The sequence below is a fragment of the Malurus melanocephalus genome, unplaced genomic scaffold, assembly GCF_030028575.1.
Source record: "Malurus melanocephalus ecotype Western Australia unplaced genomic scaffold, MMel_1.1 scaffold_15, whole genome shotgun sequence".
NCBI lineage: Eukaryota > Metazoa > Chordata > Aves > Passeriformes > Maluridae > Malurus > Malurus melanocephalus.
This window is the reverse complement of record NW_026623247.1, coordinates 4,667,168-4,691,374: the sequence shown is the minus strand read 5'-3', so window position 1 is coordinate 4,691,374 and position 24,207 is coordinate 4,667,168. Positions and strand designations below refer to the sequence as shown.

At 45.0% G+C, this 24,207-nt stretch overlaps 1 protein-coding gene across 4 annotated transcripts in view; it reads right to left on the bottom strand.

Moving 5' to 3' along the window:
• The window catches only part of ABCA1 (ATP binding cassette subfamily A member 1), a 91,142-nt gene that overhangs the window by 8,639 nt on the left and 58,296 nt on the right, over nt 1-24,207 (bottom strand). For 3 of the 4 annotated variants that reach the window (XM_057385205.1, XM_057385196.1, XM_057385214.1), the window contains 32 exons: nt 23,327-23,567; nt 22,604-22,743; nt 22,255-22,371; nt 19,888-20,076; nt 18,873-19,078; nt 18,604-18,780; nt 17,770-17,992; nt 17,205-17,426; nt 16,416-16,620; nt 15,787-15,900; nt 15,174-15,345; nt 14,523-14,654; nt 13,895-14,034; nt 12,754-12,891; nt 12,000-12,220; nt 11,503-11,575; nt 10,781-10,983; nt 9,785-9,833; nt 9,040-9,153; nt 8,561-8,712; nt 7,997-8,121; nt 7,535-7,633; nt 6,161-6,350; nt 5,925-6,019; nt 5,516-5,548; nt 4,878-4,983; nt 4,086-4,160; nt 3,518-3,687; nt 2,422-2,599; nt 1,741-1,856; nt 1,511-1,655; nt 519-642 (listed from right to left, as the gene is read on the bottom strand). In XM_057385205.1, the coding sequence (XP_057241188.1) occupies nt 519-642; nt 1,511-1,655; nt 1,741-1,856; nt 2,422-2,599; nt 3,518-3,687; nt 4,086-4,160; nt 4,878-4,983; nt 5,516-5,548; nt 5,925-6,019; nt 6,161-6,350; nt 7,535-7,633; nt 7,997-8,121; nt 8,561-8,712; nt 9,040-9,153; nt 9,785-9,833; nt 10,781-10,983; nt 11,503-11,575; nt 12,000-12,220; nt 12,754-12,891; nt 13,895-14,034; nt 14,523-14,654; nt 15,174-15,345; nt 15,787-15,900; nt 16,416-16,620; nt 17,205-17,426; nt 17,770-17,992; nt 18,604-18,780; nt 18,873-19,078; nt 19,888-20,076; nt 22,255-22,371; nt 22,604-22,743; nt 23,327-23,567 (4,684 nt within the window). The remainder of the gene's footprint in view (nt 1-518; nt 643-1,510; nt 1,656-1,740; nt 1,857-2,421; nt 2,600-3,517; nt 3,688-4,085; nt 4,161-4,877; nt 4,984-5,515; nt 5,549-5,924; nt 6,020-6,160; nt 6,351-7,534; nt 7,634-7,996; nt 8,122-8,560; nt 8,713-9,039; nt 9,154-9,784; nt 9,834-10,780; nt 10,984-11,502; nt 11,576-11,999; nt 12,221-12,753; nt 12,892-13,894; nt 14,035-14,522; nt 14,655-15,173; nt 15,346-15,786; nt 15,901-16,415; nt 16,621-17,204; nt 17,427-17,769; nt 17,993-18,603; nt 18,781-18,872; nt 19,079-19,887; nt 20,077-22,254; nt 22,372-22,603; nt 22,744-23,326; nt 23,568-24,207) is intronic. The other variant, XM_057385221.1, reaches the window with a different exon arrangement.

Here is a 24,207-nt window from a genome sequence, read left to right as displayed (position 1 = left end):
CCAAGTTGGGCACTGGGACAACTGGTGATCAGCCAGTAGCAGGAGGGAAGGGTTAGACCACACAAGGGGSCAGCTGTGGCTGTATGCACATTTCTTACTGTAGGAAAGCTGGGATTTGGGCCCAGGGAATTCAGTCTGCCAAAGAGCTAGCCCACTGTTCCAAAAGGTTAGTGAAGAACAGAAAGACTGACTCAGACTTGGCATCTACATGCCAAAAAAAAAATAAACCTAGTTTTCCAGAACCTCAGCCACTTCCTTATACTAAACCTAATGTTCCTCTTCATATAATGTCTTTATGCATTTTTATTTAATACTCTTAACTCAAAACTCATTGGATCTATGAGTTTCTCTCAACAACTTGAAGTGGAAGACTATGAAGACTTGCCATRTTTGATGAGATCTGTGCTGCAAATTATGCACTTTAATTTCCTGAAAAGTTAGAGGAGCTGATCTGGAGCAGACTCAACATTTCTCTGTTCCTTTCAGGCCATTGTCCCGTGATACACAATTTCACTCACCAAATCTCTCCAGAGCATCAGCCATGGCCTGGTTTTTCACCATRTCAATGAGTCCCCTCCCCAGACAGAAGTGGGGGAAGATGAGAAAGACAGACTTCAGGATGTCATTGATGTCCTTCAGCTTCTGTTAAGAAAAATCAAGTGCCCTTGAGCCAGCTGAGCAGAAAGCAGCTACCACCTCCCAAGGGTGAGCCATGTTGTCATAAACCTCTCCTTCCCTTCCCTAACACTGCAACCCCACCAAAATGGAAGTATTAGAAATGTTCTCCCAAGAGCCAGGGCCATGGCTTCTCTGGCTAATCAGTGTTGCTCATGGTGCATTTAACACAAGCAAACTGCAACAAAAAGTTTTTCCCAAACACAGTCTAAAAGGCAATGTCTGCAAACAATGATATGCGAAAAGGCTAGAGGCTAAGGACACAAGGAAGTGGTGCTTGCTCAGACTGGTTATGTCAGTGGCTGTAGGGTGTATCCCATACTGGAAGCTGTAATACTTTTCTGTTGTTGTCTTCCAGTTGGCTTAGCCCACGGATGGAACTGATAGCAGCCCGAGTTCCTGTTCTGCCAGGTACTCATCCTTGAACACGTACTCATTTCTACTGAGCTAGAACAGGCCCAGAGAGACTGTGGATTGTTTTCTGGAAATGTTAAAATCAAATGGCCTGAGTGACCTGCTTGTAGTGGTTTGACCTTGCTTGCCCCACTACCAAAAACCAGGCCATGCCAACCCAATACACTGCCGTARCTAATCCTCCTCAGAGGCTGGACTAGACAATCTCAGGAGGTCCTTCCCACCCTAACTACTCTGTCAGCATTTCCAAAGGGGGCTTTAACTMATTTCCACCAGAATCTGTATTTAAACTGCTGCTGAAGCTAATGGGTACAGGCCAGGGGCTAGCTCTTCTGGAGAGCTGGCTGCTAAAAGCAACATGGAACCAACACGGAACTAGACTAGCAGCACAAGACAGTGAGGAGCCTCTGGAAAAACATACATTGTTGGTGAAGAGCTCCAGGACAAAGGTGGCCACACTCCCATTGATACCAATGAAGAGATTCACACTGGTCAGCACAACATACGCCGTGCTGGGGATTTTGAACACGAAGGAGGCTGGATACATGAGAGGGGTGATGGACCACCTGGCAAGAAGAAACACAGCAACATCAGGTAAGAACCTTCCAAGCCTGAGAGCCTTTCCAGTCATCCTCTGATGAAATCCCTTACCCATAGAGAAACAGAAGGAGAGCCAGTACAGGCAAGTTGGAAGAGGACACATAGGACTTCTGTTGGAAGCAGATGAAGATGATGACAACTAGTGTGGCTGGAACWATGTAGTTGCACTAGAAGGTGAAAAACATGACTTTAGATTTCTTTCCAGATGACATAAAAAAGGATGCTTTTCTGCTCTAATCCAATAGTTTTAAATTAAAACTCTTCAGRGTTCTCAAAGCTTTTTTCAAAGGGAGATTCTTAAGAGTGTCATATGCGTGAACCATAATGCAATACACATGAATTTACATTTCTTGGACCCTCTAGAAGGAATCAGTAGACACTAAGGGGTTCCGGACACCACAGTTTGAAAAAACTTGCTTTGAACAGAGCAGAACAAGGGGCTACACAAGCAAATATTTTGGGGCAAGTATTTCAGAATGGTGTAATAAATGCTAACAATTGAGCTTATGGCTGTCCTCCCATCTTCTGTTGTGTTCCTTGTCCCAGTGAGACGAACTACTGCCCCACGAGAGTAAACACAAAAGTTGTTATTCAGCTGTTGTTACTCAACTGTTAAACAGTTGTTATTCACTGAAATAATAGAGTGCCCCCTCACCCAAACTGCACTTTTCACTTCCAAGACACCATGGAAAAACAGAATGGAGGACAGTTTAGTCYAGCCTAAGTGCTTACCATATCCCACACAAAGTTGGCCAGCCAGTAGATCACAGGCTTCACRCCACTGATGAACTGCAAGTGTTTAGCCTTGCTGACACGTTCCTGAATAAGGAAAACTACAAAGCTGGCAGGAACAAAGGACATGGCAAAGATCACACAGATGGAGACAAGGACATCCACAGAGGTGGTCATCCTGGACAAAAAAAAAAAAAAAAGAAGGAAGAAAGTAAATTGTTAGCATGCTGGTGCTAGCTCCTTTGATATAAAATGAGACAGCTCATGCAGGACTGGGCAGAAACTGCTTTTTCTGCTGTTGTCCTTATCCTGTTCTTACACTCAGAATCCTGTGTAAACGATTACCATGCAAGACTCTCTTAACTGCATGGTTCTTCCCCAGCCATATAACAAAGGGAACGTACACAGCCTGTTGACATCTCAAGGACAGGATCACAGCCTGGAGACTAGTTAATAACTTAGGCGTAATAGACTGCTTTCCCTTATCACCACCACTTTGTTTCCCACCTAATCCATTTCCTGAGGTTATTTGGGCTTTGTCTATTTTTGGTGTYGTTTCAAAGTTCAGAGGTATCTGCCCATCATCTGCTACTGTTTTAAGGAATTGAAGGATGTAGATGCACACAGGTTATGAGTCTTGACTGTGATCATAGGGGGAGTGGACTAACCGAACCTCAGTGAAGTAAACTCTGTCCATTACTGTGTGTCCCCCAGCTTGAGACAGCGGGCAAAACTCAATAGGGCCTATTAGTKACTCCTAGTCAAATGGACAAAAAAATCATCATATTCATGGTGAGACACCTTTCTGCAGGTGGCTGAAAGGAATTTCCTAAAGTGGCAGGTAGTCTGATTCCTAGAAAGATCTGGTTCTGAGAAGCTGCAGCTTCCAGGGACTCAAAGACAGAGAAAGTTTGTGCAGCTGTGCTGTTCAACAGCATGTTCTCAGCAGCACAGGTTACCACCTGCCCAGACCAGAGAAATATCTGGACATTAGAACCTTAATTGCAGAGGCCACTTAGGCCAAAACCTCCCATTCTGCCTGTTTCCAGTCATCAGTAAGGAGCTCAAATCCATCCACATTTACRTCACAACTTACAGGGCTACTTCAGAGAGCTGCTGCTTGGTGAGGTTGAGTGGGTGATTGAAGGCAGTGATCCCATAAGCACTGGGGTTTTCACCCTGCTGGAGGTTGGCTCGAAGGATGGCATTGTTGATCACATTCAGGAAGGATGCAATGGCATGCCAGCCCTTGTTGTTAAACCACACCTACAAGGCACCATATTAGCATCAGAAAGGCACCAGGTACACCTGCTACCCAAAAGACTCCTAAGCCCTGCAGGGCATCCCTTCCTCTACTGAGGGCATATAATTTCTTTCCACATCCTTCCAGCTAGCTTGCCAAGAGGCAGAACACACAGTTTAATAAACAAGCATGAGAGACTGCTGGAAGCTATCACTGATCCAGCACTGAGCTCCCTAGACTCCACWAGAGTAACAGATTTTAAGGAAACCCACATAAAACTACAAGCTGCATTCACTCCATGAGCAAATACAGAGAACTCTCTTCTACAGTTTCCCAAGACAAACTGCTGTGACTCTGCTGTGACTCCAGGTCACCAGAGCTTCAAACAGCAAGCACAGAAGTGAGGATTGGTTAATCTTACCTTCACGTTGTTCTTTGTATCCAGGCCTTTCATGAAACTTGATAAGCTGTTGAGAAATCGATCTCCAGAACTCCCCTGCAAACATCAGAGAGACAGTTACTTCCCCTCTAAGAATACCTTTATTCATGCCCTGGGGTCTAGCAGAGGCTACACAATGCTTTTCACAGTCTGACAGCTCTCTTACAATTCAGCCTCTACCCACCAAACTGGAGGTGGTAAGGCTTGGTAACTGCAGCTTCCCTCCACCCTTTCCTTTCTGTAGTCTCASCAGTAAGAAAGGTCAGTCTTATGCCTGCTTTTTCCCTAGCAAAATAAATTAACTACAGTTGCAGGCAACCTTCAAAGATATTGCAGTCCATAGGCTGACAGTCTCAGAGGAAAACAGTGGCCCAAATTCTCTTCYAAGCCAAAGCAGACTCGGACAGGAAAACTCAACTGAGGTTTTGAAGATGGCAGCAAACACTTGTTAATTCCCCAAGACACTCCACCCTGTCCTGCCAGAAAGCATTCAGATGTCTGCAATCTGCACACACTTGCAGCTGGTGTTGGGCAGAACCCACATCAGGAACACGGGCTGGGTAAGCTTCAGCTAAGCATGTCTTCAAGTGTTCTGCTACTCCCAGAGAACAGCCTGGGAGATCCCAGCTCAGAGGTAGTGGGACCAAGTCATGGGACACAGCTAATATAGACATGCTCCTCATTTTACGGCTTCCAAGTCATCTCCCTAGTAATAGGACTCAGTATCAGTGCATCCTATTAGTGCATTAGGGTTTATAGGGAACATCTGCTCACCTGTGCCAGCTCCAAAATTTTCTTCACCTGCTTAATGGCATCAGTGACTTCATGGCTTGGAGGAAGCACGAGGGAACTGCTGGCTCCCAAGGAAAAGCCACCATACCTGAAAGTTTAGATAGAAAGTGATACTAAGGCTTGACTCTTCACTGAGCTCCAGAAAATGCCTCATTTCTCTCCATGTCTCCTTTTCCTGCACTACACCCAAGGCTAGTGTCTGCAGTCTCACATGAAGAACACGACTGCTTAGCCATGAAGTCTTCTACTCTTTCTTTCTGGGGCTAAATACTCATATCATGACTGTTCAGCATGCTGTCCATTTAATAAATGTACCTATTCTCTGTTGCAGACAAAGCAGGACACCTCCCTGCTGCCCTTGCTTGGAAGAATAGCAMCTACCAGGATAGAATACCAGCACACTAGTCATGCAAATCTTTTCAAGACTGCTCTCTGCATAAGGCAGACATGCTTTCTGGTGCTCTGGGGTGTCCTAGTTTATCCTTAAAGATCTTCCCCCCGATATCTGGCAGTTAAGAGTCACACAACACAAAGTGCAAAGCAGGGTGGATGTGTCCTGCTTAATACCATGCTCAAGGTTTAGTGGACACATATAAGCTAAAGGTAAGGCAGTAACTCACCTGAATTCATTCACCCAGATTTTATTCTTTAAGCTGTAGAGAGATAAGAGAGTTGATATATCAGGCATGGAACAAGAGGAGGGACAGACATAAAGCTGCACGCACATGGCCAGAAAAAGAGTGCAACAGGCTCTCACATCTGGTACAGGTCCCACCATTCCTCTTCAGTGTAATCCCTAGGGTYGGTGCCCAGACTTTCCCCATAATCTGCCTATGGGGTCAGGATACAGCATCATTAACAAAGCAGAAACACTGCTTGAGATGAGGATCAGGACTGYTTGAGAAGCTGAGTGGATCTGGCTCATGACTGAAGAGTTTGGGCTGCTCAGGCTTCTTTGCCTAATCTATGCATCCCCAACAGAGCATGCAATGTTTAGTAGGGAGGGAAGGGAAAGTGTTCAACAGTTACCTTTTCCCAATGATCTGTGCGTAGGTCTTCACCAGGTAGTCTGATATATTGCGGCCTGTCAGATTCTGGAGGATGTCAGCTGTGTCTTGCTCACGCTGGTGTCACCAGTGAAAACACAGATAAATGCTCATCAGAAAATACGGATGTTGAGTGAAATGAATCTTGTGCAGTGTTGCATGAAACCCTTTGCTCCTTGTGAGCATTCCTCACTGCAGTCRCACTGAGCTCCCTCCTACCTGTGGGGGTGGCAGCCCGCCTGCACCAGGGGGGCACACCGGCAGCATCTTCTTGATCTTCTCACTGCTGCACTCACAYGATGGGGAAGGGTTCTCCATGCTCCAGTTGCCTTTCAAGAAGATGTCCAGGACTGACTCTGGGACTGARGCAGTGGTCCATTCCTTCTGCCCCACGGTGCAAGGAGTGTCTCTGTTAAGAAAGAGGCAAGACAAAAGCAGTTTTTAAAACAACTATGATGGCCTTTGCATACAAGGCATTTATAGATCAAACATCACACTTCCCAGAAGTGGCAGTGTGTTTCTCAAAGGAGCTTGACCTCAGTGAGACGAACAGCTCAGCACAACAGATCAGCCTCTGAAGCTTTTAACAGACCCAAGTGCCAAAGAAACTGAGGCTGGCCAACAYTGAATAGCACCAGACACACCCCTCCTTGCATTGTAATTAAGTGCTTTATTTCAGCCAGTCCCACTGTCCAGAGTTCAGGGAGCATCTGGAGAATGCTCTTAGTCACATGTTTAGTTCAAAGTAGTCTTGCAARGAGCAGATAGTTGGACTCAGTGATTCTCATGGGTCTCTTCCAACTTTGACATATCCTATGACTCTAAGAACATAGCAGACAATCTTCTTGGATGACTCCTTAGATAACATTTTTGCCTTTGAGGCACCAAAACACYGCTCTTCCCCAAGGCAGCATCACTGGGCAGCTCTTCCTCATGGTCCATTGGTAGAATAACTCAGCTCCCATGTTTATTATGAAGGATGCAGCCTACTTTCCACCACAGACAAGTGCATCAGGCACATTTTCTCCCTCCCCATCATCCTGTGAACATGAGCTGCAGTTCTTCTGGACACACCATCTTGGATTCTTGGAGTGTATACCTCTTCTGCACTCACAGTCTAGATCTTCAGTGACTTGCCCAAGGCCATGTACCAAGTCAGATGGCAGGCAGAGTTAGGAAACAACACAAAATGCTGTCTGGCTCTCCATTCCTTCTGCTGGTGTTTGTAGGSGTGCTAACTTAGGTTTCTAGTGCAGCTGGAAACAAAGGATTGCAGACTGGAAACAGCTACAGTCAACAACATATAGCAAATATTAATAGACCATAAATAAGTCTTTACCATGTTCAGGACCAAACAGCCAGCAAATTTGAGTAATTTGCTCTTTCCTTTCAATCTCCCTCAGCAAGGATTTCCACTGAAACCTCACTCCCTCACCACACTGAGGGCTAGCAACTTCTAAAAAGGTTCTGAGCAGAAAAACTGAATTGGCTCTTTTGGCTTAAATCCTTCTCTGGTCATGCATTACTATTTTCTAAAGTCAGCTAGCTCTACTGTGGTTGTGCTTCCTCTTCCCAGACCARAGTTCTACTTACGGGATGGAATGTCCCTCCATACAGCGTGTCCCAAACCCAGGTTTATCAAGAAGGGCATCCAAAAGCTTGTGAGTGCCTGCATCTTCYGGAGCATCGTTGCTATGGGAACAGCAAAAAACCACTATCAGTCAGTGTGATAACAAGCCCGCAGCAAAAGCAGCAACAGAGCAAGGCTGAGAGCAGAGTGAAAGGATATGGGTGGGGATTTGCCCTYGAAGAATGCTTGGCCTAGGAGCACACACACATTCCTAGTCTTTGTACACAGTAGGAGAGTCACAGCACCATTCAGAAATTGATATAGCTTTGCCTGTACTTAGGACTTGGCATTTAAAGGTCAAAGAAGAAAACATCAGRACTCTCTTTTAAAATGCACTTCTGAGATAAGCACAAAACCTGAAACAACCTGTTAAGGAGCCCTAACTAAAGTTTGCAAGAAGAATTTATAGGCCATACAAAACATACCTAATAAAAGTGTACTGCTCATCATACATCCAGGGTTGTAATTCCAGACTGGGATACTTCCCAAAAGGAGGAACAATCAGGCTGAACATGAGAGCAATACACACGAAGACAGCTGGCARCACAATCTGAAATTGCAAGGAAAGAGCAAGTCCAGTTTTAAGCAAGTGTTTCCAGAGGCATAAGRAATTACATATGAATCACTTACTGGATCAAAACTTTCAGTTTCCCAGGAATACYTTTGCTGTTTACACCAAAACAGTGCTAGAAAACTATGCAAGATCTGTCTKGTCACTCTATCAGGCAACTTACTTGGGATGCAGAGAATTTAGCCTGCAAATGCTGCTCAAGGGCAAAATTGCATTCTGCTATTCAAGACTGTAACCACCTGCTTTATCATGCAACACTTTTCACTTCCACAGGCCTCCTTCTGGCTGCATGTGCAGTGAAGGCTAATTTCGGTTATCTGTACTCCCTTGAGGTTTTCAGCCTCCCATCAACTCAGACTACAATACATGGTCCAGAGCTGTCTCTGTTGTGGGACTCTTATTATTTCTTTGCTCTCACCTGGGCAAAGAAACCTTTCCGGCTTCTCTTGGCAATCAGCATCCTCTTCCATAACAGGGCCATGAACTGCTGCTGGGTGAGCTTCCAGCCCTTCATCTGATAGGAGCCTTTCCCATCCATGCCACTGAGAAGGTCTGTCTCTCTGGATTCTGCTAGCAAGAAGAAATAACCCTCATTCAAAAGTTCTCAGTGCTGAAGACAAAAGTTGATGGCTGGAGCAGCTACTCTCACTCACCAAAAAGAAAAATGCACAGTGAGCAGTGATAACAACACAAATTTACATGAGTGAGATTATTTCCTCCCTTATCTCTCTGAGCCTTGAATGGGAGGATTGAGCAGTTTGCAGATCCTGAAATGCCCACTATTCCTAAAGGCAAATACTTCACCATTCCTTTGGCAGCCCCAGCCTTCAGATCTGCAGTATTTACAATATGAAAGAGCATCCACAAGAAGAAAGCAGGCCTGAACCTTAGCWATACCTGGATCTATGTCTGAGTCATTAGGATCAAATGCATCATCTTCTGTAAATGGACGAAGGCAGCTCTGTCTGTCTCCAAACACACGTCTGTTCCTTCTGGCTGGCAATGTCCCATCTGAAAATAATGCAGTTATGGTAGGGTTTAGGTAATCTCCAATTAGCCCCAGAAAAATCAAAGCAATATAATTTCCATTTTACATGCCTTTCATTTGCAAACTGAAGAGCTGATCTGGAGTGACTTCAGTGCAGGTAAAGGCAAAACCAGGACCACCATTTTATGCTCCATACTTTATGTGATGTCCCAGAAACTTCTTCTAGTGCATTTGACACATTTATTTTTTTTTCCCCAGGGGAATGGCAGGCTACTCTCACTGTACAAAAAATCTCACTGGACAAGCATGACTACAAGGGCAACTTGCTATTATGAACACTTAGTGAAGTGATTTGCTCTCAGAAAGAGAAAGTCATTTGGACCCTACTGCAGGCTGATGTGTCAGGACTTCTTCAGAGCAAACAACGGTCAGTCAAGTAATTTGCAATATATTTAAACATTAGAAACTCTTCACGAATACAAAATAAACATGCTACCACTGAGTCAACTGGAGTTCACAACACAAAAGTATGCATGGAATATACTAAACCCAGCTATTTTAGGTCATTAAAAATACTAAGATAGAAGARCTCCAGTTCAGTCTCAAACAGGGTCTGTCACACCTTGGCATGTGTCACTTCTCCAGTGCACCCACCTGAGGTTTCTGCATCCACACCACTATCATCAGCCACTTTCAGGAAAATCTGAAAAGGGAAGGTAAGTGTCAGTAAAATTAAAAGAGAAGAGAGATGTTCTTGGTAGTGCTCCAGTAGATAACAAGAGAGAGCAGAAGATTGACAGGCACAACAAAAAAACAGGGAATACTGAGTTTATCCTCTGCATGGTGGAGACATRGACTTTGTGGCTTCTCTCCAGTTTTCAGGAGCCAGCCTGCTTCCCCCTTTCCAATGTCAGCTCTCATTGCACCTCAAACACGAGCTCTTTCCCATGTCTCAGAAAGAGACCTAGTGACTAAACTTGGGGAATCTTGTATTTCCCCATGTCTAACAGTGTTCACACTCTTGCTTGAATAGGCACCTTCACAGAGCTTGACCCATGGACTCTCCCAAACCAGAAATAGCCCATTTTCAAATTACAGATAACAATCAAGGTCTTCACTGTTTCAGCTTCTCTTGTCATTCTTTAAAAATAAACAAAGACATTCCACATAGAGATAAAGTGCATGATACTTCGGTGATAAGAAAGGGACACTTGGCAGCTGGAACATAGTCACATGGAACAAACCCTTAAACCATAAAAACAGCCCTGACAAGGGCACGTGTCTAAATTGTTTATGTAATGTATGGTGTCCTGTACTAAAATGTACGTTTTCAGGTAAGTACAACAAAAAGCATCCCTAAAAATAACACAGACATTAATAGCCAACCTTCACATGACATCTTAGCAAAGTGCAACCGAGTACATAGGACCTGTCTGTGCTTGTCTGTATCACATTTCAGTTGTTAAACGCACACCTCTATGAGCACACACTTAAACAGAACAGAAGACAATCCACTCTGGAGAGGAACACAAAGCTACCTGTTCTGTATTTTTTTTTATACAGGAAGCAGTAAGACTTCATCTCTTTCTTAATTCTGCCATGATTTATTTTGCCTAGTTTAAGATAAAAGGGAATCATCAGCTCACTAACCTCCTCCAGAGTAGTTTCAGAGATGCCATAGCTGGAAATGCCAAGATCAGAAAGACGGTCATCAATTTCATGGAATAGTTCCACAAAAGCTCCTTCTTTAGCAGCTTTGTATGGCAAGACGTAGGTTAATTCGTGGCCTATGTCCTCCACTAGTCTCGCCTCAGAAACGTGTTTTGTAATGAGATTTGAAATTGCAGAGACATCTAGAAAAACCAAATGTAAAACAGAGTTTCGTTCTGGTTACTGCTCATTATGCGGAAAAGAAGAGCTCAGCCTGAAAAATCTTGCCAGAAGAAAAACAGGACAAATGGGATATCTCTGGAAAGAAGCTTATTTCCATGCAAAGTCTAATTTATTTTTCATTTAACACAAGCCTGGATAAAATCCTGGACCCAAGCCTGGCTATACATTTTATTTGCAGGAATTGGGAGAGCTTTTGCATGCTACTGGCAGACCTGCAAATCATTGCTGTACAGCTCATATTGCTAACAGACCAAGCAACTACATAATCTTTGCCTATTAACTCTCAGCTGGAATTCCAAGTGGCTTACTCAAGAAAAACATTCCAATATTTACAAATTTTAAAATACCATCACTATGAATTTAATAATTGTCCCAAGACTGTAGGCACATAGGGGCAACAAGGTTAAGGCAGCTGTCCAAGGTGAACTATACAGCAATGTCAACTGGGACTAAATCTTAAATTCTTTTCCAAGCCTCACCTATTGTCAGAGTGTCACTTTCATGGTCACTGCCAAGGCCAGCATCAGAGCTGCTCTGGGAGACACTGTCATCCTGGTCACAAAAGAGAAGACAAACATTATTTCCTGCTGTTTACTCAAAATGGGCCCCACCAGACGCTACACTCTCAACAAGTCAAATCAGGTGCTGCAGATGATGACAGCAGTGCAAAGGGCTGAAATAGAAGCAAGAGGTCACAGGCGTGGAAGTGAGTGTCACAAAAGTGTACACKTAGTCTGTTTTGTATGTCTCTGATCACTTGGACCTCTGGCCCTGAAATAAACTATAATGGAGATGTAGGTCCCATGCAAGCATTTAACCAGTCTGGCACGGTACCCACCAAACAGGTTAATACTTCTTTCAAAGAACAAGGTATTTTCATGAGACATTCTATYATGTAAAACCTTAGCTGCTACTTCCAAAAAGCCTAAGATTTCATGAAGAAAGAATAAACATGAGCAGGAAAGGTCAGCTGTACCTTTTTCAGATAGGACACTGTGCTGCTGCTGTTCCGGCAGGAGCTCAGAGAGGAATCCACATCCTTTTTAACCAGGGTCAAATAATAACCTGTTCCCAGCTGGTTCTTCAGGAAGAGAGAAGAGCCAACACAGCAGAGCTTGCCATGAGAAATGATGGCAATCCGGTCCCCCAAAATGTCTGCCTCATCCATGTGGTGTGTGGAGAGAATGATTGTGCGACCTAAAAGAGAGCAAGGAAGGCATTGCTGCAAAGTCACACAAACCTGTGCTCCCATGCCAAAGCCACAATCATCTGGATCTTGCAATGAAGTTGGATGGGAAGTTGATGCCACAAGTTTGTCTCCTTTGAACATGACTCGCAGTATGGAGAAGATTCCCAACTGCTCATGAGTTTATTCTCTGCACTGTCTGCTGGTTCTTGTGGTGCTCAGCAAAGGCAGGTTTAATTTCATGTCAGCAAGGTTTGTTGCATGAAGCAGAACAGGACACTGCTGAACACCAAAGGTGAATTTCTGACTTTAGCTGCCCTCATAACTCAGTAAAGAAGTTTGCTCATGAATTCTGACATGAACAGGATGAGAAATKAATACAGATGAGAAATAAGAGCATCCTTGTCTTGCATTGTTGATTCCTTGGTGCAGGCAACAATAGATTTGCAAAAACACATTTCTATTAYGAGAACAGTCGAATCAGATGGATTTTCTTTTGCCTTTCACAACACATTCATTAAAAGTAGAGAAAAAGACCACATACCTTGCCGATACTTCAGAAGCAGTTCCCATATCCCTCTGCGAGAATAAGGATCCACCCCAGCTGTAGGCTCATCCAGAATGACAACCTTGGAGCCACCAACAAACGCTAAGGCAACAGAGAGCTTCCTCTGCATCCCACCTGTTAGGCACAAGAAGAAAGAGGTATTTAAGCTGATGCAGAGATAACTCGAACAGCACTACTTGCAGCATGGTGGATAATGAGCTCTCTGAAAGTAAGCAGACTGAGTAAAACAGGTACTGCTGCAGTTTAAGGCTTCAGGGTCACATAATTTTCTGGACAGTGGATAATTCATTTGGATAGTCTTTCCTCAATGGAATATAGCTCTCCCATGACAGCATGAGCCACACCTTGAATGCCCTTCCGTAATTATACCATCTCAGCGCCAGGGGTAGCAAGTTGCCAGCTTGGAGACCTAACCATATTTGAGGATCTGAAGCACAGGTCTCCAGAGCTTCAGCTGCAGAAATAACTCCCCATGAGACACCCCTTTCCTAGAAGTGTTACAGAGGCAAAAGCAAGGAATTATACTGCACTCTTCAACATTAAAGCCAACTGTGGTCACCTGCTCTCCCTCCCCAAAGCTGAACATGCAGTCTGTACTGATACTTGTGTAAGACTAATGTGTCTCAGTTCCCCTGGTATCTGGCACAGACTGATACAGGAATTCTGTCCCTCCTGAACAAAGGAGAAGGGTACTCCAGGTTGCCATCTGGGGCAGAAGTCAGCAAAAGGAATGCCTAAATGGTTCACAAACAGCAAGGGACTTGCAGACTATGATCAAGCCACTCTCACTTAAACTCATACACCCCAAACACATTAGTATGCTTTGGAGAACATAGAACAGATGCAGATGAACTATGGTATGATGGAAACGAATACAGCATTCTCAGAAGAAGTGAGTGAATTGTTATGGCCATTAGATAGCTTGAGACAGTGCAAGATTGTGACATTTACTAAGAYATACTGATCAGGCACTTAATAAGGAACTGACTTCCTTGAGTACTTAATTGTATAGCAGTTTATACTGAATTGCAGGATCCCATCAAGGTCCACAATACAGCCCCTGTAAAAGGCAATGGAGTGTTTCTAAGGCTGAGAAATGTAAAAGATCTGAACCTACCAGACAGTCGGCTTGTCCTGGCTTTCAGTTTGTGAGGCAAACCAACATCTGTTGCCATCTGCTCCATCTCCGCTTTCACCTTCTTTTCTGACAGCCCTTTGAGCCGAGCATAGAACCAGATGTGCTCCTCCACAGTCAGCCTAGGGAACAAATGCAGCCTCAGGGCACAGCTGAAAGCACCATGCTGGGATTCGTCGCTTATATTACCATTACTGGAGGCATTTTTATTTGCAAAAAAAAAATCTGAGGTTTCAGGAAGGAGACAGACTGGGTGCACTAAGCCTGGGCCTGACTTCAGGGTGTGGTTTTATTCAGCATGCAAATAATCCTCCATTAAGGGTGCTTGACAGCACCACAAACATCCCAAATCACTAGGCACCACTCAACTTGGCCTTGTTGAGTGGAGTAGATTATTAACCAACATGAAATATGAAAATATAGGCTCCCGTTGATCATTCCTAAGCACAAAGGAATGCACTAATAAACTATGTTCCTGTACCAATCTCATGCCACCCCACTGTCGTGCACCATGCACAAAAAAAATGGGACTGTCAAAGCTGAAAGCCCGCTGCTGTATCCTAGAAAACCCAAAGGTCTGTCAGTCCTGTGTCTCACAGATGATACTCACAAGTCAAACAGTACATTGTGCTGTGGACATACACCCAGGTTCTGCCTGATGGTGCTGAGCTCAGAGCGGATATCTTTGCCCAGGATGAACGCTGTACCCGAAGTTGGGGGGAACAAGCCGGTCAAGATGGACCTGAAAAACATATATAACAGGTAAGCAGGTTCTGCCACTATGAAACTGTGCCTGCCAGGATGGCTGAATTAACAATAGGAGGAAGCCCTGGTTAAATCCCATATCAAGAAAGAGGCCTGAGAAACATCTCACTAATGGATTAAAAAAAAMCCCAACAGCTCCACTGGTTTTATCGGTGATCAAAGAACACCCATACAGCTGCTTGAAGTAAAAGATTTCTTCCTCTAGAAGTTTTTTGTTCTTTCAGTCCCAACTTGTTTTCTTACACTGGTAAGTGAGAATCACAAATGGCATTACTACAAAATGCTGCCTTTAATTCGACCTAACCTCAATCTGAACTCCCTGCAGTTCCAGCCCCCTGTATCTGTGAGGCAGCAGCACTACTAGACTAAATCAGAAGAGGCACTCAAGTCTGCACCAGCTTGCACACTGTAGTTCTATGGCTACCTCTACTATATGGATAGGAGTTGAAATRTTCAGTCACTTCCCAACTGTCTCAAACCATTATTTTGTTCTTACATGGTAGTGGTTTTCCCTGCTCCATTATGTCCCAGAAAAGAGGTGATTTGTCCTTCATAGAAGTTCAGTGTGAGACCATCTACAGCAACTTTCTTGCCGTCACGGTAAACCTTGACCAGGTTCTGGATGGAAACACCAAGACTCAGATGTACCGGCTCTTCTTCCTTGCAGACTGGAACAAAACACAGCAAAGTAGAGAGATTAGAAGTTGCATGGGAGTTTTAACAGACATCACATTTCCCCAAGCCTGAGGACAAATGAACTGTATGAAGAACTGACCACATTGCTTTCTCATGGAAAAATCTCCCAATGAAGTTGTAATTTAGCTATTTCATCCTGGGCTCATCTGGGAGTTTGAGATCTCCAGAATGAGAGTCACAAAAAATACATAGACTTCTCAACTCCATGAGCCTGGAGTACCCACCTGCACTCAGGTAGGCAAAGTATCTTGGGTTTATCTGGATACACCTACCTGACCACCATACCCAAACTAATAACAAAAGGATGACCAATTTCACCTCTCCATACCAGTCCTGTTGTCTTTTCAGACATTTCAGAAAAAAAGGCAGACCTTAACACTTCACTTCAGAAAGGCTTTGCGTCAAGCACTTACCTTCTGAAGGCCCCTTCTGGTCAGGATGAGGGTGCTGCCTGTCCTGTGATTCCTCCCCAAACCAATAGGACTTGGTGAAAGGAAAGTACCAGGGTCTGGGAATCCCATACTGGCCTAAAAGGAAAAGCATTGCATGAGCCTGACTCCATCTTTCCTTTTTCTTTTATTAGCTTTCAGGACAAGAAGGGAACTACTCCACCCACAGAAAGCCTCCAGGTGAGGCAGGACTGGGAATTAATCTTTCTTGGTGAAGACAGTAACAGACTCTGGGTAAGAGACATCTAACTACACTTTAGGGTCAAAAACCCTATTCTGGAAAGTGCTAAGTAGCACATGTAGTACTGACACTCAACTCCTCACTTGCAGCACCATCTGTGAACTTCAGAGGAGGCAACAAGTGAAGTATAGAAAAGTTTCTCGAGTTAGCTCAGCTGTGCTTCTGTGCTGGGCAACACTCACTGCTATCAGCAASCAAAAACCTTGCTTTGATGCCAGGCCATGGTTTTGCTCCATGACCTTTCTGCAGCTCTGCTTAAAGATGGGCCAATTTGCACCTTGGCAAGTGAGAAGGGTGAAAGGATTTCTTTAAAAKCCTTAATACATGATTATCCCTCAGAAGCACACCTCACCTGGGAAGACAGATTCAATGTACCAGGTCATGACTCCATACAGGAAGGTATCAAACAGCATCATGACGGCAGATGTGGTGATGCTAAAGCCATCTTCTTCCAAYGGGCTCTCAAAGAAGTTGTCCCACTGAACACCAACTCCCTGCTCCTCGAACAGTGCAAAGTACTCACAACCAAAACCAAAGGCTACTGGAGACAGCAGGCTCTGAAAGTGGGAGGCATGAACACACATTGAGTGTTTTACATCTACTCTCCAACTAGTCATCTCAATTGTAGCACAAGCCTAAGGGACACAGCACATATRAAAAGTCAAAGCTCCAAGGACCATCACTGAATTTGCAGATATGGAGTGGCAGATATGGTCTAGGTTTCAGCAAGGCATGAAATCTCTGCCAGACCTCCATTGTGAATTGTTTGTTTCCCTATTTTCTTTCCCTTACTCTTTGGATTTTCATGCAAGGGAGCAAGTTGCTAACAGTCACTCTCTCCAGACACGTAAGAAGTGCTGTGCAGAGGAAAGGGTCCTTCAGACTGCATGTCTGGTGGTACAGCTTACAGAGAGGAAAGCATCTTAGTCCAGTGGCATTACTTCTACCAAAGCCAATGAAACCCTTCCCCAGCAGCTTCTAGCAGGTTCAGTAAACTTCATCAAGTCTTGCTGATAGCCTCTTACACAGAAAATTAACCTCCCACTGCCACTCCCCTCCTTGTATCAGCATCCAGCTGGAGAGCTACTGAATGGCATGCAGGTAGAGGCCCAGTGCACAGGAGAACATCATCAAGACTCACCGCAAAAATCTTGAGTGAGAAGCTGATGTGGTCCTGCCAAGCAACACACAGCACATAAGGCAGGTACAGAGTGAAGTAGACAATACCCCCGCAGGCAGCTGCCAGATTGGCCCTGGAGAACACAGTGCTGATGAGGAAGCACTGGAGGATGGTCACAACAGCGAAGATCGAGAGGAAAATGAACACCACACTCGGGTCACTGTAAGGCAGCAGATTCCCCATCTGGCAAGAGAACAACAAGTGCATCAAGCTTTGAAAGGGCTCTCCAAAGTACCTCTGTTACAGATAGCTCTGCAGAGCTGCTGCTCAGGGGAAATTTGGTTTCCTGCAAATTTCCAGAAATGAGGCAGTACCAAAGACATCTTTTCAAAGAGAACAGAATCTACAACATCCCATCCTGCTGCTTTCAGCCATTCATTCCTTTTGTTCCAAAAACTCTGTTCCCAAAAAGTGAATGGTCAATACACATCCATGAACTCCTCCCTAGAATGTCAGTGCAGACCACTGCTTAACAGGCTCTCAAGGCTCTAGAATCTGCTGCCACAGGCCAAACCAGGCAACTCACCTTCAGGATCAGCACCAGCAATCCTGCACTCATCAGGAGAGGGACAAGGCTGCTAATGAACCAGCTTAACCAAAGAATGCCATTGTCAAGTCCCATAATCCTCATTGTCTCTTTCAGCCGGGCTTCCTTCTCATACACAATGCCTTTAATTATCACAGCCACTGAGTAGATCCAAGCTAGTGTCATGAACAGAGGCATGGAGCGGCTCATGACACGAAGAAATCTGAGAAAATGAAGGAAAGGGACCATGAGAATTGAGTGAGACACATCACTGCAACTTCAAGTACCACATAAAGGGCTATCAAGAGTATGGTGACAGCTAGGGCTCCACTGCACAAAGCAGCTGATGTGTGCAGAGCCTCACACAAGATCAGCGTCTCATCCGAGGTGAGGCAGATGGGTTTAGAGCACATCACCAGTTAGCAGTGGGAGCTGGAACTGCAATTGTCACTCAGTGGAAGAGTGCATGCAATGAGCTGTCTTGCCTGGGGACTGCTCTTAGTTGTCCTCTTTCCACACTCCTGTGCCTATTTTTTTCCTCAATGCTATTTTTGTTTGCATCAGGTGTGGGGRTATGCTCACACCTCAGCAAGGTAGTTTGTACATTAAGCTCCAATTAACATAAACTGACAGTACCTCTCATGGGCAGGGCTCTGCAAGTCATTACACATCCTAAATCCCCCATGTGGGTGCCTGAATTCCAGAGGATTAGGAACACTATAGAGATTGCTTCCTCACTCATAATAGGGACATAAACCATGCCTGAGGAGTGACAAAACACATGCCTCCCAAGCAACTCCTCCTGGGAGCTTTTGAAGCAGCCTGCATACATACATGTCATCCACGTAACATGGGTATGGCATCTGCTGCACATAAACTCCTGTCTTCTTCTCTGTGCCCGTCTGAACCCTGATGATGGCCTGTTCCACCACATCCTGCAGGTAAGCAAAGCCTCCCCAGACRTAGCGCATATCCTCAAAGGGATCAGCACGGGGACCGGGATCCCAGTACCTGCACCAAGGGAAAAAGACCTTTCCATTAGAAATCCTCCTCACCACATCCCTTACAAGAAACTGTTCGTAAGGCAGGAGGTCAGGGCTCACCCATCCTTGATCTTGTTGGTCCTTTCCACATTATCAATATCCATGCGGATCTTGTATTTCACATGTTGAGGAAGGTCTGTGCTGTCAGGAGCTATTTCAGTGAAGACTATGCCAGCCCAGAACCTCCTTTCATCCAGAAGCTCCAAAGAYTTGTTTATAAGCCGGACTTCTGTGGGCACAGGCTCCAGTTTGTCCAAGTTGACACACTAGACAGGGACAGAATTGGAAGCATTTACGGGATACACTGCCAAATCAGAATGTACTTTGTTTAGGTTTGGGGTGGAGGAAAAGGACTCTCCAATGGTAACRCCATGCCTAAGAAAATGACAACAGCATCAAACCGTTTGCAGTGTTTTGCTGTAGACCAGCAACTTGCAAGAGTTGTCATTGCTACCTGCTTGACAGTCACCTACCAGTCAAATACATTATCACTGAAAAATACCCCAGTGAAGGCATTTTCTGTACAAGAGATTAGGAAATTGCATTCCAGTGTGACCTACAGGATCTCATCCAAGTATCAATTCCATATATAGTCTTATTTTCTCTTCTGACTCAAGGCCTCTAAACATCAGTGGAGAGACTTGAGGGCTTTGGACCAGGCCCTTATCTTCGCACTCATCTCCAAAATGATCAGGCAGCAATTAGAACTAATTTTGTTTCCCCCATTTAAATCAACTGCTACCTTCACCACACTCCCCAGCTAAATCCAGAATGGAGGTATGAGCTGCTACACTGCTGGAGACAGCAGCAGCTTTCAGGAACCCAATAACAGAAGGGCAGGAAACAACACACAGTAGCCAAAGCAAAAGCTTTAAAAACAAGGCCTACAGTTAGGTTCCTACATCTGTATGTAGGCATCTGAATAAATTAAACTTTCTCATATGCTACTCAACWCTATTAATGAGAAAACGGACTGAGGAACATCTATCTTCCCTTTCCACAACACCCAACTGCATGAGTGGAGTTCAAGCTGCTGCCCTCCCCCAGCTCCATGCCCACACTAACAGGATCTCACCTCCATGAACCGTGAGATGGTCTGGATCGCCCGGTCTGTCTCATTGAAGGCATCTACCCATGTATACACAGAGCCATTTTCTGTCTCAAAGTCCTCTGGATTGTTTGAGAGGAAACGGGCAACATCCTCCACTGTCCAGTTGGAAGCTGGCAAGTGCAGGTCCCAGAGGGCTTTGCCTTTCAGTAAYGTCTGCAGATAGAAGAAGAAATAGGTGTGAGAAGAAGAAATAGGTATGAGAATCAATGTTAGACCACCTCTCTCATAATGAAAACAAGGACTACCAGGGAAAACACGTGTTAAAAAGGTGCAGGGAGAGGGTCTTTTCTCTCACCCTCCCATTGAGAAGGATGTGCCTCCCCGGTACAGGTACATTAGTGTGCTTTGCTGGCTGGCTGCCTCCATGTCCTGCCACCCCTCTGCCAAGGAGAGGGCAGCAGAGAGCCACACACAGCTCCRCACCCCACACATGAAAACCAGGGAAGAAGGGAGATGCTTGCTCAGCGGAAATGCGTTTGGCTATGCTGTTTGCCAAGCTGTGCTCACTTCCCCCAGACAAATCTCTGCTTCTGGCTGGGATGCAGAGGGACTGAAGCATGGCTGAAGGCTCAACTGTCACTSTGCTGATCAGAGGCCAGGTGATTTTCTTATGTATTTTGCTTTTGTGCACCAGGGCTGGCTGAAGCAGCCCTATACAGCCATGATGTCCTGCCTTTGTTCTTCTGTCTGGAACAATGCTTTCTTAATCCAGTTTAACTGCTAGCTTTCTARGGACAGGCTATTGTATGCGCAATGCCTAGCCCAAGTGCAGTGCAGGCAGAAGCACCCATCACTGACAGACAGTATAAGATTAGGTAGGAAGGGAGAAGTAATTGTAAAGGATATAGTTGAACTGAAGTCAGGGAGGTAAAAAGAAAAACTGGCACAAGAGAGAAAACTGCAAAAATGCTAATGAATAAGAACAGGAAATGGATTTTAYGCCACAACAAAAAATAGAGAGGTAAGGAGCTTCCCCATACTCTGCTGTTACCACGAAACCAGAAAGTAGTGACACAGTTACAAAAACAGCATTGCAAACTGGAAAAACAGAACAGACCAAGCTAGCAAAGGAAAACATAAAAAAAAAGGAAATCCAAGCAAACAGGACTTGGATGTGCTGTGTTCTCTTCTCATTTGGTCTCCCAAGGTTAGCTTCTACCACCATCTCCAGCAGAAAGGACACCATGCCTACAGGGAGATGGCTCAACCTCATCTTGTTCAGTTCCAACATTAAAGCTCCTTAACCCTAGGGGCACACACTGCCCTTCCTGAAGTTCACAACAACATTAGCATCAAGCCAAAAGTGGCAGAGATGGGCAAGCAAAGCACTTTCCTTCAGCAGGAGTACATTCCAAACAGATTGTACAGACAGAAACTTAAGAGGTGAYGGCTGGTCAACCCAGCAGCATGGCAGCTGAATGGGATGGTGTCTGGGAGCTGTCAAGGCACTGACAATAAGGTAATCCTGCTTGTGTGGATGTCAACAGGTGACAATGAACGTGATACTACACTGGTACAGAGAAGAGCAGATTGGTGGGAAGATCAATAATTAACTACCAGAGGCAACACAGGGTTAACATTCAATAAAGAACCAGAAAAGCCCAGGGCTCACTAAATTTTAAAAAAGGCACAACATTCACTTTTCAGAGGACATGACTGCAAATTAATGTTTTGGACCTTGACTTTCTGCCTGAACTTTGCAACAATCTGTTCAACTGTCTCTGGCACTCTAGCATGTTATGTTGATGGAGAAGTACAACAGGGCAGGTCACAGATTATTCAGCACAGCATTACACCAAGGTAAAAAAGGAATGAATTTCAAGGGTTGTAAGACCTGGGGAGGTCTCTGCATACAAGAAGGTGCACTATGATACYTAACCAGCTAAGTTGCAGAGACAGCTGGAAAAGCTACTCTACAGTTGTSTCTCTGTAGCTCGATCCCAGTTTTATGCCACTGCGCTTCCAAATGCATTAGCACAGGGTGCAAAGATCCACCCCCCAGAGCCACACCTGAGGAGCCATGGTGAGATGCTCATAACAAATTAGGGCAATGCTGTGGACAAAACGGCACGTTTTCCAACAAAGGCAGATTAGAAATTGTTGTTAAATGTGCACTGCTCCTGTTTGCAGGTGATTGTTACATGAAGGAAGGAATGCCAAACATAATGCAAGATGAGTATAATCAAAATCTCTTTCAAGAAGGGTCCCATCCATAATATTTATCTGCCCAATTCAGCACTGAAGCACCATGAAGCACCATCTAAAATAAATATTTYATCACTTATTGCAAAATCGCAATAGCGGCCGTTCTGGCAAGGACAGCATACTGACCCGAATGAGATCCATTTCCTGACTACTTTCCATAAATGTCCAAATCTTTGGGCTTATCTCCTCCCACATTCCCCCGAGGTCACGAAACACACCCAGCTCCTGGAATGTCCTGTTCACCTGTCACAAAGAGGAGAGGAAGGTTATTTCCAAAAGCTGGCAGAGACCCATCATGGACTGAGAAGGTACATTGAGCCTGCAACAGTAGGTGCATGGGAGGTGAGAGATTAGGGAGACTGTTTTTGCAGGCAATCCTTTCTAGGCTTGTGTTTGGGTCCAAATCAATAGAGAGGACCAGCTGCACAGAGGACATAGCTCATGCTACATTACCAAAGAACAGGGCTAGAGTTACCTCAGACATGACCTTCCTTACAGCTGGTGTATCTGGAGTATACAAGATCTTCCCAATCAGCAAGGGTTTCAAAGCCCTCCAGATAATCCTGGAAAGCGGGCTGGACTCCAGGTTCTTCATTAGCTCRTTGCAGTAGGGTGCTGAGGAAGAGTACAGAGGTGAGTGGCTGAACAGCACAGTGACAACTGCAGAAAGCTTATGCTACACTCATATGTGCTTCAAGGACAAAGCTGAAAGCAAAGCTTTTTTTTTAATTTTATTTTTCAGATACAAACCACCTCCATTACTGCACAGCTTCTAATCTGCCACCAAAAGGCCCTTTCAGCCCAAGCCTGTGCAATCTGCCCAGTGAACACAGAGCACGCAGGTGGTCTCCAACACTAAGAGCCACAGTACCAGTTCTGCAATACCCGTGCAAACCCAGTGCCTGGCACAAGCAAAATTTATGCAGAAAAGGTCAGATTTCTAGAGGCTGCACATGGCTGTCCTCCCTCTCCCACTAAAGTAGGTTCACTACACTTCTGTGGACTCAACAGAAGGTCCTGCAAGTTGMTATCTTCACTGGCCATAAGGACACGTGCAGGACAGTATGTGCATGCCTTTCTGAAACATCAGTGAATATGTCCCTTAGGACCACCTGCTTTCATCAGCGAAGTTTGGAAAACACTAGCGATGACAATCATGAAGTACACAGGACCTCAGGCCCTTCCACTGTTCACTTACTTGTGGAGTTATCATAGAAGTTAATCACATCATCTTCAGTGCTGTTGCCTCCAAACAATGCCTTGTAATTGTTATCCTCGTACCAGTTGAGGGATTTAATTTTGAGTCCTCCACCTTCAGGATGGCCACACACAATGCGTGACACAGCCTGATAGATCTGCGTAGAGGAGTTTGAGGCATTCACATTGGTCAGGAACATCACCTCTTGCCTCATGTCACTCCAGCTCTTCATGCTCAGCAGCTGGAGGGGAAGGGGATACAAAGGAATGGAAACAAGTATTGAACAAGATTAGTAAAAGAAGTTATTTCCATGCACCTTCAAATCACAGAACAAGTTTTGAACAGATGAGAATCCCCTTGAACACAGCATCAAGGGTAAGAACCAGAGAAAACATTTCTCCACCACCACACTGGGAGACTGCAGAGCGAAGTCTCCTCTYTGCAAATACTTGGAATGTATCTTGCCAAGTTCTTTACTCTTGARTTCTTTTCTTGAGGGCCTCCCTGCCCTCCTACATGGAAGCTGCTTCCCTTTCTGGTTACAATGGCTTATATTCCAGTGGAGTACCCTCACAAGGACAGGTGGGGTGGGCTCACTGAGTCAGAAAAGAGATWAAAGGAACAACACCAAGTGACTGCAGCTCATGGGACATAAACTGGATGAGCTACAGGCTCCCTCAGTCACTGGGCACAATTCCACCAAGCCTGCATTGATTTACACCAGGCAGCCAGTTTGAMCTTAGATTGGCATTGCTTATCCCTGCCCCAGAAACTCCTTGCCCCGTTGAAGACAAGCCCTGCTGCAGCCAGGAGCCTTAATCACAGCATAAGCTGTGCAAAGAGTCAGTCACAGCAAGGAGCCTTCTCCTGCCCATCTGCCC